Genomic DNA, 14,928 nt, shown 5'->3' with positions numbered 1-14,928 from the left:
AGCCAAAATAAACCTGTTAGTCTTTCTCCCAAGACATCCAAGTTGCTAGTCATTTTTTTCTCTGTGGCCACAGACCGGTATTAATTCTTGATAGCATTACATTTTCCAGGTTTTTCAGTTCAGCTTTTTATTTTCCCAGTCTGTTTTAATCCGACCCTCCTGAAAGAGATTTTTGCCTCCGGTCTAGAAGCAAATGACTGACACCTTTGCGCATCAGCTCCTTGGGCAGCGCCATGCAAGGCTCTCTTTCAGCCCTTCTTCACCTCTGGGCACTTGATGGGCCCCTCAGGAGCTCTCCGTTCCCCTAGGACTGCTCTCTGCAGGGCAACACACATACAGTGTGTGGCTGTCTCTCCATCTGGGAGAGACCAATTTCTTTTCCCTTCATCCTGGGATGGAGATACACCTTTGGACAGTAGCGCCTCATGTAGAGCCCAACCCGAAAAGCTGCAGCGCTTCCTCGGCTCCCATTGAAGTCAGTGGGGTCTGAAGGGGCTCGGCCCTTTGGAGAACGAAGGGGTCCTCGAGCTGGGGAATGGAAGGCTGGCAGGTAGGAGAACACTAGCCGTTAGCTAGCCCTCCCTGTAGCGAAGGCTACAAAACGCTTTCATTGTAACTCCCTTCTCATGTATGCCCAGACTTGCTAAAACCTTCTCCTCCTGAGCTGAAACTCGCAGTGCTGGGGTCTGCTATGCCGTGATGGTATGGAGGGAGATGTCGAGCCAAGTGTGTTTGGCCATTTCAGGATTATGTGAGGGGGAGGAACAAAAACCCGTTTCTGACCACCAGTTTCGCTTTTTCGGGTGATCCTTCAAATGGCTGAATTCGGTGAGTTCAGATTGAGAATGGGACTAGGTCTGAGTGGTCTGTGGGACCTTTGCAAAATCGGAACAGTTTTACCTGAAGCGTATTTACAGAGGAACTGTGAGCCTTCCTGCAGTGCTGAGGCAGAGAAATCGTACACTACAAAATCAGGAAACAAAATTCTGCCTGCCCCACTGCATGTTTGTAGCGTGTCGTGTGGCAGGGTTAATGTTGCGGGGGGGGCCATACGCTTTGGCATTCCCTGCTGCTGGATTTGTCCACCTTAACCTTGCATTAAGGCTAAATGTCACGCTTATTTCTTCTTCTGTTCATTTGACGCGCCTTTCCCACGTTTCCTACTCCACTGCACAGCCTACCCTGTGTCTGCCCCCTTTACGCCCTCCGCCCCCAAGTCCTTGGGTCGGGAGCTATCAGGAGTCATTCACCCTGTAGCAGTGTATTCATGTATACTATGTGAAATGGAAATCCGTGCTGTTCCCTTTCTCCCAACCCCCCACCCCTCCTTCTCCCTTTGGCTTTCAGCGCGTGGTGATGTCATCATCTCGTATGTATGACCTCACAATAATTTCCGTGCCTGGGTCACTGGGGTTGCAGCCGGGGCTGAAAGCTACGTTAACCACTCTGCAGCGACTGCATTTTCCACATGCTAATTTTACTCACAAGAGTTGCCTTTTATTTATTTATTTTGTATTATTTATTTGTCTCTTCCAGATGTTTTCAGGCAGTTTTTTGTTGTTAAACTAATTCCATTCATGTTTTAAAAATTTATGAAAGCGCTAATAAAAATGTCAAAGTGGTAAAAATGTTAGCTTTTGCTGTGCTTTGATTAAATTTTGCAAACTGTTTTTGAATATTAAAAAGCAATATTTTTTTTATTCTCTCTCTCTCTCTCCCGCTCTTCCCCGTCTCCCCCTCAAGTGATTTGAGAGGCTTGTTGCATGGTTATCACTCAGTGGGCTCATTTGCACTCCAGAACCCGGGTGCCATGCATCTCTATTAAATAACAGAGACAAATTATTCTTTAAAGACACCAAACAAATTGTCACTTCTCTTACATTAAACTTGGGGGGAGAAGGGGGGGGGACAAACACAAAGGATTTTATTGCCTTTATTCAGGGGTTGGATCTTTTAATTTCATATATATTTTTTAATAATTGAGAAATCCATCGTAACTGGCTTTGTTTAAACTTTTTATTAACAGGTCCATGTAAATTTTTGATTGCTGATTATTCCTATAATTGAACGCTCTCCTGATGAAGAACGTTTCTATTTCCCTATCAGCATAAATTCGCTGTGTTTGTGCAGTGCTCTATACCATAAAGGTTGCATTGGCGAGGGAGCTCCTGGTTCATCACAGCATTTTGTCTATAGCATGGCCTAGCAGTCCAGGCCGTGGGAGAGCACATTGCAACTTCAGTTCCAGCCTCTCCCAGCAGGAGGCGCTTTATGCAATTGTCTCATGTCTTACATCCTTCAGAAGGGCCCCTGGTAAAGTTGATGACGTTGGTCTCTCTCCGAGTACTGCTTCTGGATTGTACTGGCTAAGTGACAATGGATCTGCTGTATGTGTCTGTGTGTTGGCTTTGTGGGGAGTGTTTTGAGAGAGGTGGCAGGCTGACTTTCTGCGTGAGGGTGATCAGATCCTGGTGGGAAAATTTGGCCTGGTTGCGACTTAGACAGGTACTTGGCAGTAAGTTCTTGCTGCCTAGTTTTGGCAGCTACCATAATAAACTGCAAACGTGTAATCCTTCCTAATAGCAATGTTGCGACCCCATTCCTTCCTGGGCGACTCTCCTGCTTACTGTGCACATTGGGCCTAGTTTTTTCCTTTTTAGAGCTGTGTGCCCCTTCTTAAAATGGGGAGGTGCCGTCTTCCTCTAATGTATTGTTTGTATTACCATGGGGCCTAGGACGCCCAGTCTGGACCAGGACTCCACTGCGCTAGGTGCTGTCCAAATACAGAACAAAAAGATGGTCCCTGCCCCAAAGAGCTTGGTTTGGGTCTTCCCAGCTGTCGTCTTTTTATAACAACTTGTTTTCTTTTGTGCCTTATTTCAGGAAATCATTGAGTTCCCCATTCTGAAGCTAAATGGCAGGACGATGGAGATTGAATCCACCTTTCACATGTATTTGCAGCCGGTGGTGCACCCTCAGCTTACTCCCTTCTGTACAGAGGTAAACGCGAAGGACGCACGGTGCTCCAAGAGTTTCTCTCTAACCGGGAAACAGGTTTACCTTTTGCATGGGGTCAGGGTTAGCGCCTCGTAGAGCAGGTTGAACATAAACCATCACTGCAACTCCTTGCTGTTGATTCTAATAATAATAATTTTATTATAGTGTCTTGGAGCCCCAGTCCTGGGCCAGGACTCTTTTGTGCTAAGCGCTGTACAAACATTGTTAAACTCTTTTGTAGCAAATCTTTTGTTTTATCCAATAGACAATCACAGCAGATAACCTCTTTAATTCTGTGGTTCCTTTATGCCATCAAAGGTACTGGGACCCTCTCCAGAGCACAGTGAATGGGACGTGTCAGAGTGTTGACACTGGTCCAGTACAGCGGTTTGGTGTGGAAGGTTAAATAGAGCATGTTCTGAATGGAAGGAAATAAATAACGCTGTGCTGCTGTGTGATTCAAGGGATCTGATGTCCTATCCCACGAGCTTCACTGCTGTGGGTTGATGTCATCAGAACCCCCTAACCTTGTGATAAGACAATTTTTAAAAACTTTTTTTTGTTGTTGTTAAGATTCTCTTTCCAGGATATGAGTGTGTGTTCTTGTTATCTGATTACTGTCCCCACTAAGGGCCATTATTCCCTTAGTCCATATCCACCTCTTCCCAAATGTGTATAATGACAGCATGCAAATTACATGGGGCTCTGAGTCATGAGGTCCTTGGATTATAAAAGGAAGAGATTTGTTGTGTTCTCTCTCTCGTATTTAACTCAAAGAATTAAGAATTTGCACTAGTATATACTCCAAAGATTTCCCCTGATAGATATATATATAAATGAAATATTATTGCCACTGGCAATAATATTCACAAACTCATGGATGATCGGAGAAGTCCTAGAAGACTGGAGAAGGGCTAATATGGTGTCCATCTTTAAAAAGAAGGAGCCCGGGAACTACCTTGAAAACGACTAGAGCAATGTATAAACACACAATTTGTGAATACCTGCAGGATGGAGGGATGATCACTAGCAGCCAGCATGGATTTACTAAGAACAAATCATGCCAAACCAGCTTGATTTCCTTCTTTGACAGGGTAACTAATTTGGTGGATGGGGGAAATGCGGTGGACATAATATACCTGGACACCAGCAAGGCTTTTGACAGAATCCCATATGACATTCTGATAAGTAAGCTGGAGAAATGTGGACTCAACAAAACTACCATTAAGTGGATACAGAATTGGTTAAACAACCGAAAACAAAGAGAACCTATTAATGGAATGATGTCGGAATGGGGCGAGGTCTCAAATGGGGATCTGTTCTGGGTCCAGTGTTGTTGAACGTCTTTATTAATGACCTGGATGTAGGAATAGAGAGCTTACTGATCAAGTGTGCAGATGACACAAAGCTAGGGAGGGTTGCCAATACTTTGGAGGGATCTTGATAAATTGGAAAACTGGCCAATAGACAACAAAATGGAATTCCCCAAAGACAAAGGTTAGCTGCTACCCTTAGGGAAGAAAAAACAAATGCACAAATACAGACTGGGGGATAACTGGCTTGGCAGCAGCATTGTTGAGAAGGAGCTGGGAGTTGTGGTGGATCTCAACCTCAACAGGAGTCAGCAATGTGATGCTGTTGCAAAAAAAAGCAAATGCAATTTTGTGTTGCATTAACAGAGGCATCGCATGCAAGTCATGGGAGGTGATCGTACCGCTCTACTCAGCACTAGTTAGGACTCAGCTGGAGCACTGTGTCCAATTTTGGTCACCAGTGTATGAAAGGATGTAGAGAAACACAAAAGGATCCAGAGGTGAAGGACAAAGATGATCGAAGTGATGGAATGCAGCCATAGGAGCAAAGGCTGAAGGAATGGGGGGGAGGTAGATACACTGGAGAGTAGGGATCGGGTCCAGAGGGACCTAGACAAATTAGAGGATTGGGGTAAAAGAAATCTGATGAGGTTCAACAAGGCCAAGTGCAGAGTCCTGCACTTAGGACGGAAGAATCCCAGGCACCACTACAGGCTGGGGATAGACTGGCTAAGCGGCAGTTCTGCAGAAAAGGACCTGGGGATTACAGTGGATGAGAAGCTGGATATGAGTCAGCAGTGTGCCCTTTTTGCCAAGAAGGCTAATGGCATTTTGGGCTGCATTTGTAGGAGCATTGCCAGCAGATCCAGGGAAGTGATTATTTCCCTCTATTCGGCACTGGTGAGGCCACAGCTGGAGTATCGCGTCCAGTTTTGGGCCCCCCACTACAGAAAGGATGTGGACAAATTGGAGAGGGTCCAGCGGAGGGCAACGAAAATGATTAGGAGGCTGGGGCACATGACTTATGAGGAGAGGCTGAGGGAACTGGGATTGTTTAGTTTGCAGAAGAGAAAAGTGAGGGGGGATTTGATAGCAGCCTTCACCTACCTGAAGGGGGCTTCCAAAGAGAATGGAGTTCGGCTGTTCTCAGTGGTGGCAGATGACAGAACAAGGAGCAATGGTCTCAAGTTGCAGTGCAGGAGGTGTAGGTTGGATATTAGGAAACACTATTTCACTAGGAGGGTGGTGAAGCACTGGAATGGGTTACCTAGGGAGGTGGTGGAATCTCCTTCCTTAGAGGTTTTTAAGGTCAGGCTTGACAAAGCCCTGGCTGGGATGATTTAGTTGGGATTGGTCCTGCTTTGAGCAGGGGATTGGACTAAATGATCTCCTGAGGTCCCTTCCAACCCTGATATTCTATGATTCTAACTGGATATGTATTGTTTGGAAAGAGAGGAGTAAGGGGGGGATATGATAGCAGTCTTCAGATACTTGAAAGGCTGCCCCCAAAAAGATGGAGAAAAGTTGTTCTCTTTTGCCACAGAGGGCAGGACAAGAGGCAACGGGTTCAGACTACAGCAGAGCCGATTTAGGTTAAATCTCAGGAAAAACTTCCTCACTGTAAGACCAGTAGGACAATGGAACAGACGCCTCGTCAGGTTGTGGAAGTTCCTTCACTAGAAGTTTTTCAAAAGGAGGCTGGATCCATCTGTCTTGGATGGTTTAGACCCAACAAATCCTGTCTCTTGGTAGGGGATTAGAATAGATGACCCTTATGGTCCCTTCTAACCCTATGTTTCTAAATTACGTTCCTTTCACATTTGGGCTGTTCTGAGGTTACATGGTCTACTGGCTAAAATGGACTGGGTTCTATTCCAGCTCTTCTGTTAACTCCGTGTGTAATTTCGGCAAGTCAGTTTCCTTCTGTGTGCCTCAGTTTCCCCTTTAGAGGGATAAAACTTACCCACACTAGTAAAACACATTGAGATCTATGGATGATACACACGCTCTGTTGTTACACTCCTCATATCCTCTGCCCTCCTTCCCACAGACAGCAGTTTCGCACTAGGTAACTGCAGTTCTCATCACCCAGCAGGATCCAGAGTTTGATCCTGCCCCACCGAAGGCAATGGTAATTCAGTGGCAGCAGGATCGGGTACCCATAGTACTTGTCCTGGGCCTCTTAACATATTGTCTGAATGATTAAAATAACTGGATTCTGCCTGAAGAAGACTCTGTGTAAGCTCGAAAGCTTGTCTCTCTCACCAACAGAAGTTGGTCCAATAAAAGATAACCCCTCCCATACCTTGTTTCTCCATTCTGACAGGCAGAAGAACCTCCCCAGAGACCGCTAATCCCTCCTCCTTTTCCCCATTGTAAAATGCTCTTCTATTCTCGCCTATAACTGAAAACCAGCCAAAGGGATTTTGTTCAAACTTTCCAAAAAAACTAAGCATCAAAAATGGAATCCCACGAGCGGGAGTGCTTCCAGAATGAAAACGTGTGAAAACGGGGGTATAGCGGAAACACATTGCAACTGCAATAACAGCACTCTGGGCAACTACTCTGGCTCTGTGTGTGTGCGAGAGAAATCTATAAACAGGCACGTGCTATATATTTAGAGGGACATTGCCTCGTGGATTTGGGCCCAAACTATAGGTTTGTACAGATTGACCTAAATTTGCTAGAAATAGTCTCATGAAGTTTTAAAAGTTGCAATAAAAACTATTTTGTGGGGATTCAAACATTCCTCTGCTGTTTCCCCCTCCAAACTAAACATTGCAACAGCGTGTTATCGCATGAGTGCCCACAAGGGAAACTGACTGTTCTTGCTTCCTTGTCCAAGCTGAGTTAATCGAGTACATTACGTGAACAGATTATGCTTTCCTCTTTGGGGCAGGGTCTGTCTGTCGTTGCGTTCGGAAAACACCTCAGGTGTTCGGGTGGCACCACAATTTAATAAATAACACGCTCTAGCTCAGACTTGATGCAGGGCTCCCTGAGGGAGGTTTTCTGGCCTGTGCGACAATGCAGGAGGCCAGACTAGAGGGTCACAGTGGTCCCTGCTGGCCTTGGAATCGACGACACAGGACGCACAAATACATTAGACTTTGACAAATTCTTTCTGTGTTAATAATCAGAGGTTTTGTGGAAAGCATGGATAAGGAAAAATGTATTTACAAAATGGCTTTTGTTGTGGTATGGATATAAGCCAGTGCCTGGAGATGAAGTGTAACCTGAACCCTATGTTAGGCACAATTCTTTGTGCCTTAAGAGATGTCCGGTTTTCAGCCCTTTGCTCCGATCACCGAGGCAAATCCTAAAGGGGGACACAGCCTCCTTGTGGATTGAACGCCGCCTGGCTCCATCTTTAGCTAGGTCTTGAATTTGGTGTGGCTGGATATTCAGTGTAGGTTCATCACTGGTGATCTTCTCCCCCTCCCCCCAAGTTTTTGGCAATCATGTGATGACCAGCTGTGTAGTCACATTTCTGGGTGAACAAGAAGTTTTGATGCAGCGATCTTCCTTCAACCGAGAGGAGTTCCTGCTTGCAGCCCAGCCCTTCCCTCTGCTGTCGTTTAAATGTTCTTTACAGGTGATTTGTAGATTCCCAGGCCAACAGGGATCATTGTGATCAGCTAGTCATGGTGTCCCTAGCCTCTGTTTGCCAGGAGCTGGGAATGGGCGACGGGATGGATCACTTGAGGATTCCCTGCTCTGTTCATTCCCTCTGGGGCACCTGGCACTGGCCACTGTCAGAAGACAGGACACTGGGCTGGATGGACCTTTGGTCTGACCCAGTATGGCTGTTCTTATGTTCTTATCTGACCTGCTGTATACCACAGGCCGGAGAACTGCCACACAGTAATTCCTAGAGCAGATCGGTTAGAAAACGACCCCTGCGCACAAGGACTATGCTCACTAGATGAGTGGTGAAGGAGGCCTGGCACTAGCTCCTCTACAGAGGCCTACCTCTGTCGTGGGACCCTGTGGGTAGGGGGCAGAGTCCCCTCCATATTTCCGTGGGGCAGCCGGAGCCATGAGAACACAGCTGCGGGTTGGACAAGAAGTCTGTAGTGCTGCCCCTCCTGCTGCTGGAGCTGCTAGCTCTTATCAAGCGTTCGTCTGAACAGCCGTGATGCTTAAAGCGAGCTTTCGGCGCTGTTTTATGTTGTCCGAAAAATAACCCATTTTGCTAAATGCCAGTAAAGGGCTTTGTCTAGGCACCTCTACTTATAAGGGGTGAGATTTATTGGCCTCTTTGTCTACAAAGAAAGACCAGGCGTGATGATCAGATTGTACACCAGAGACAAGTGCTTATGTAATCAGCAAACTGTCTTGGTGTGGAAATACGATGGTTTCTGAGATAAACGGCGGAGGGAGAGCTGCGGTGTTGAAGTCTGCCATGTGCACGGCTCTCCTGTCTGCCTGCCCTCTGCTCGCTGCTTTCCCAGGGGAGCAGAGGTGCGTGGTGCTTACAGGGCTGCATGGGTAATCGTACACACACGCCTGCCTCTACAGAGTGATCAAGAGGGAAAACTTACACCTGGGGAGGGGGCAGGGCCGGCTTTGTGACCCGCTGGGCCCGATTCCAATACCTGGCGGCAGTCTGGCGCTTCAGCGGCACTTCGCAGTGGGGGGTCCGCTCCGGGTCTTCCGCAGCACCGAAGGACCCCCCGCCGCCGAAGACCCCCGGAGCGGGGCCCTCTTAGGCGTGGGGCCCGATTCCGGGGAATCAGGTGTATCAGCTTAAAGCCGGCCCTGGAGGGGGGAATTAAAACGGGCTGGCAATCTGTAGTGCTGCTCCAGAGTCAATTGAGCATGCGGGGCAGGGTCTCCATAGGCCTTTTCGTGAAAAATCCCCCACCGTTGCTAACAGAGGCGGAGCTGGAATAGTGTGAGCCGCACTGGGAGAGATCAAAAAGCCCTAGTGTAGACAGGGCTTGGTGGTGGCCTTGCTGGCCTTTTCCTTAGCCCACTCCTCCCAAAGGTGACTTCACCTCTGAGGTGTGGGAGCCTGAGCTGCTGTTAGCCGTGGTGTCGATGAGGAAGAGCCCAGATTGCCCACTTAAAATCCAGCAGAAAGTTATAAAACACTGCCGATGTGCTGAAACCTGGGAACTTTCTCAAAGCCGGAGCGGGCCCGAGGCTCACCTCAGCTGCCATGTGCCTGGGCCTTCGGGCTAGGGGAAAAGTAAAGGCAAAACCCAGCTGGGGCAGCAACTCGTTGTTTGTCCTTCCAGCAGAGGCCCTGTGTAACACAGCAGCCAACGGTGAAGGCACGGAGGGAGAATCTTGGTTAAAAGGTGGGGTATTGTAAGGAGCACGTTGGCTTCTGCGGCTTACGCAGCATTCCCGTTGCCTTCTCGCAGACGGCACTGCCCCTGGAGAAGTCCCCTGTGTATGTAAGTGCGTGCGGAATCTGTGGGCCCTCTGCAGATGAGACTTAGCTCTGCCCTGCTCTGCGCTCATACCACTTCTATGGGAGAGGATGATCCAGTGAAGACCTTTCCCGTCCCCTTGTACCTCTATGTCAACATCGTTGGGCTCTGTTTCCAGCTCTGACACTGACTCACTGGGTGGCCTCGGTCAATTAACTGCCTCACTCTGTTCCTCAGTGTTCCTGTCTGTAAAATGGAGGTATCTGGCGCTCAGATCCCACAGTGATGGGGGCTGTATAAAAACCTAGACTGATAGCATGGAGCAGGGGTGGCCAACCTGAGCCTGAGAAGGAGCCAAAATTTACCAGTGTACATTGTCAAAGAGCCACAGTAATATGTCAGCAGCCCCCGATCAGCTCCCCTCTCCTCCCCACTCCCAGCGCCTCCCACCCACTGGTAGCCCCGCCGGTCAGCGCCTTCCCCCTCCCTCCCCGCACCTCCCAATCAGCTGTTTCGCGGTGTGCAGGAGGCTCTTGGCGGGGGGGTGGGGGGGGAAGGAGCGAGGGCACTGCAGGCTCAGGGAGGGGGAGGGAAGGGATGGAGTGGGGGCAGGGCCTGTGGCAGAGCCAGGGGTTGAGCAGTGAGCACCCCCCGGCACATTGGAAAGTTGGTGCCGGTAGCTCCAGCCCCGGAGTCGGTGCCTAGACAAGGAGCCGCATGTGGCCCCCAAGCCCCAGGTTGGCTGTCCCTGGCATGGAGGGTGACGAAGGATCCTTATCACTTCTGTATAGATGCGTGTTTGTGAAACGCATGTTGGCTCCACTGGAGGAGACCAGTGGTCCGTCTAGTCCAGTGTTTTGTCTCTGACAATGGCCCATGCCAGGGGCTTCAGCAGAAGGTGTTATTCCCAGCCTCCCTGCACACACGCTGCCCTTTGATAGGCTGGTCTGTGCTGCTCACCTCTTTAACCATAGAATCATAGAATCTCAGGGCTGGAAGGGACCTCAGGAGGTCATCTAGTCCAACCCCCTGCTCAAAGCAGGACCAATCCCCATCTAAATCATCCAGTCTGAGGCCTGGTCTACAGTAGAAAATCAGGTTGGTTTAACTAGGTTGGTCAGGGGTGTGTGAAATCCATACCCCATAGCAGCGTTAAGTGACCTAAATCCCCATGTAAAATTCTTCCCTCTTCTACCACCTCTTGGGGAGGTGAATCACCTGTACTGCCAGGAGAACCCCTCCCGTTGGCGTAGGCAGTGTCCACACTGAAGTGTTCTAAGGGTGGACAAGCCCTGAGACCACACAAACACTCATGAAGTTGTCCTTGTAACGCCTCTGGGTAGGGCAGCATCATTACCCCCATCTTCCCAATGGAGAACTGATGTGTGGTGCTGGCAGAGCAGGTCCCTGCTCAGGCCAAGGTCCCCATGTCTCGACTGACTACATCTGGCATCAGTCTGGCTCGCCGGTGGGTTAGTATTGCTAACATCGGGATTGGAACTATAAGAATGCGTTTACTGTTTAGACTTCACTAAAGTGAGTCTAAGTGAGTTGCTCACAAGCATTAATCTCACTTACAGCATCTACGTCCCATAGTGTAAGGTAATATTTGACCACAAGTCTTTTTAAGTGTGTAAATCGTCAGCCAGGAGAGACCTTAACTAGTGTGGAGTGCTGGTCTCCAGCAGATGGTGTTATGTCCTGCTGGACAAGGAAGGCCCATGGACACCAGACAGGCTAGATTGGAACAGTAAAGAGGACCGAGGCAGAGGGTAGAAACTTTGCTGTTTTCTTTCCCCACTCCATGAAAATGAGTCTTGCAAGTGAATTCCTCCCAGCGGCTGAGTTTGCAGCTCCGAGCAGAAGGGGGTAAGTAAATAAAATCCCCTAACAAGGAGGGACTGGATCTCTGTGCTGCTCGGACTCTGGGGTGCAAGGGTTATTAGGCATAAGCAGAAGCTCCCCAGTGCTTAGCCTGGGTTCTCCCTTAAGAACATACAGAGCTTGCTTATGACAGACGCGTCTATCATCATTTGAAACTTAAGATTGGAACTGATTTTTGTGTATAAGAACATAAGAACGGCCATACTGGTCAGACCAATGGTCTATCTAGCCCAGTATCCTGTCTTCCGACAGTGGCCAATGCCAGGTGCTTCAGCGGGAATGAACAGAACAGGAAATCATCAAGTGATCCATCCCCTGTTGTCCAGTCCCAGCTTCTGGCAAACAGAGGCTAGGGACACCCAGAACATGGGGTTGCGTCCCTGACCATCCTGGCTAATAGTCATTGATGGACCTGTCCTCTGTGAACTTACCTAGGTTTTTTATTTTTTTATTTTTTTGAACCTGTTATAGTTTTGGCCTTCACAGTATCCCTTGGCAAGGAGTTCCACAGGTTGACTGTGCGTCGGGTGGAAAAAGTAATTCCTTTTATTTGTTTTAAAGCTGCTGCCTATTAATTTCATTGGGTGACCCCTAGTTCTTGTTATGGGAACGGGTAAATAATGTTTCCTTATTCGCTTTCTCAACACCGATCATGATTGTATAGATCGCCGTCATATCCCCTCTTAGTTGTCTCTTTGTTGTATCTATGTATCTACCAGCTTTAAGCTTGTAAATAATTCTTATTTCCTTTTCCTATATAATAAATCTTTAGATAGTTTATTATAGGATTGGCTGCAAGCATTATCTTTGGTGTGAGATCTGAGGGGCACTTGACCTGGGGTAGGTGACGGGTCCTTTGAGACTGGGAGTAACTGGAACGTTGCTGTGATCCTTGGTGTAGGGGACCATCTGTCAGAAAGGCAGGCTGATGTGGGTGGTGAGACAGGTCGGAGCACCCATGGGGGCTGTTTGTGACTCCACTACAGTGCCTGAGGAGTTCACATTTTCTGATTGGTTGGTGAAATCTAAGTGTAGAGCTCACAGCCAATTTGGGGTTTGTGCTCTGCTTCTCAACAATCAGCCCTGAGGTCGGTACCCGTGCTCTGGAGCCCCCGCACGGCAGCCTGACATGAGGCACAGAGAGGGGAGGTGACTTAATCAGGGTCATACAGTGCGTCTGTGCCAGAGCTGGGAACAGAACCCGGCTCCCCTGCATTGCAGTCCAGTGTCGGCAATCTCCTTATCCCTACAGTGCGTCTAACTGTGCATGGTGCAACCTGTTGTTATACCTCACCTTCCTCTCCTTCCTAATAGGGTGTCATCCAGCCATGGCCCCATCCAGCCACCTGCCTGCCTTGCCTCCCTCCCTCCCCTGTACCCTTTAACGGGTGCAGCTACTACATGAATGAGATGCCAGTGAGGTCCAGAAAGCTGCGGGAAGCCATTGCCATGGACACCGGCCGTGTGAGATTTCTTACGGCCTTTTACCAAAACCGCTCCTCCCCCGCCCATTTCCAGAGCGTCAGCTCGGGCTGCTCACCACCGAGCGGGGGCCGGCACTCCCACTAGAGAGTAGTGGGGAGGGGTGAGTTACCCAGCTACGCTGGGTCAGCGGTGGGAGAAACTTCTACTAAGCAAGGGACAAAACAAGCCAAGGAGGCAAAACATGAGTTAAACCCCATGCTAAAGAACAGTGCAGTTAATCTCTTAAATTTATTTTCCTTTAGTGCATGGGAAGTCTGTAGGCAGCAGCTGTTACACAATTAAAATACAGATTAATATAAAAACAGTTTCTGGAATATAACAGTGTCTGTGTTTCTCCACTTCCTTAAAATGCCACCTAATAATGACTTGATAAACTTCAGAAACCCACCTAGAGGAACTCTACGTTCTTAAAATGAAAATTCCTTCCCTAAAAGGTATATATTACCACTGGATGTAAGTCGCCACAAGAAAGTAATCTTCCCACTTAGAGTCAGCTTCTTCAGTGAATCAGGTATTTGGTATTCATTAGATGTAATTACACTTTAATTGGAGTTTAATTGTGTTTTGGTTTTTTTAAGTTTCAATGCTGTAAGCTAGGCAGCCAAAGAAGCATAGGGGTAGGCTAGCTTGCATAGGCTGCCGTCCTTTTAATAAGGCGCTGAGGCCCTTGGCTTGTCATAAGGCTCGTGTTCTCTGACCTCTTCTACAATAGAAGGGTTACTCCTGGATAGGAGGGAGCCTGTTAAGAATTCTTCCCGTCTGCAGCTCGTGACTAGACTGTCATGGCTTTCTGAGAGTCTGGATGTTGTATGTATTAACAAAATCGTAGTCTTCACTTTAATTGGGGCTCAGACATGATCAGAAAACTGTGATACTAAATGAAATAACATGGTTTGCATTTTATTTTCCACACCCCCTGAGCAATGGAGTTATACCCAGATACGTGGTAGTGTAGACCAAGTCTAAGGGCCAGTCTACGCGACCACGCTCCACTGGCACAGCTGCGCCGCTGTAGCGCAGCTGGTGAAGATGTGCTGTGCTGACAGGAGAGCGCTCTCTCGTCGGCATAGTGACACCACCTCAATGAGAGGCAGAAGCTACGTCTGCCGACATAGTGCGGGCTGGACACCAATTTAAGTCTCTGTAACTTACATTGCTGAGAGGGGTGGCTTTTTCACACCCCTGAGCGGCATAACTTACCTCGCCTTAAGCGGTAGTGTAGACCAGCCCTAAGTGCCCCAAACTATACTAGGCATTTTGACACTCGTGCATGTGCTGAACTTTAAATACGCAAGTAATCCAACGGAAGTCAATGAAACAACTGATGTGCTTAAATGTTTGCAGGATTGGGTCCAGTGTCAGTCCCTACCCCGAAGTGTTTACTGAAAAACAAAATGTAGCCGTATTTTAAAATGGAATGGATTTTCTTCAGATTTAATAAAAAAAAACCCATTTAAATATATATATATATATATATTTTACTGCCTGCTTAAAATGTAAAAACAGGGAGTTTTAAACTAATATAAAGCATGGATACATGCTTCTCCAATCACTGTGAAGGACAAACTAACACCCTGCGTACCTCATTTTACGAGACAGGTTTATTTTATTTATCTGTTCCTAGGCATTTCTGTTGTGTCATCACCCCAGCATGGGAATGCTGGAAGACAGCTTGTGTGTGTAGTAAAATCTGGCTGTGTAACTTAGGGCAGCAGCAAAACTGATACTGAAAAGATCGGCATATTGAAATGGGGAGCGTTTAGGAATTCCATTATAGCACTGACTGCAGGGTTGGAAAAAATTCTATATTGTTCCCCTAAGCAAATCTGTATGACTTTGAGTTCCAGTATTTCATAGCTTATGTGTAA

At 47.8% G+C, this 14,928-nt stretch overlaps 1 protein-coding gene across 5 annotated transcripts in view; it reads left to right on the top strand.

Moving 5' to 3' along the window:
- Positions 1 to 14,928, top strand: part of ERI3 (ERI1 exoribonuclease family member 3) — a 225,982-nt gene that overhangs the window by 29,690 nt on the left and 181,364 nt on the right. For all 5 annotated transcript variants that reach the window (XM_065555329.1, XM_065555330.1, XM_065555331.1 and 2 more), the window contains exon 3: positions 2,884 to 3,000. In XM_065555329.1, coding sequence (XP_065411401.1) covers positions 2,884 to 3,000 — 117 coding nt within the window. The remainder of the gene's footprint in view (positions 1 to 2,883; positions 3,001 to 14,928) is intronic.

The sequence above is a fragment of the Chrysemys picta genome, chromosome 8, assembly GCF_011386835.1.
Source record: "Chrysemys picta bellii isolate R12L10 chromosome 8, ASM1138683v2, whole genome shotgun sequence".
NCBI lineage: Eukaryota > Metazoa > Chordata > Testudines > Emydidae > Chrysemys > Chrysemys picta.
Note: the sequence above shows the minus strand (reverse complement) of the source record. Positions and strands in the feature narration are given on the sequence as shown.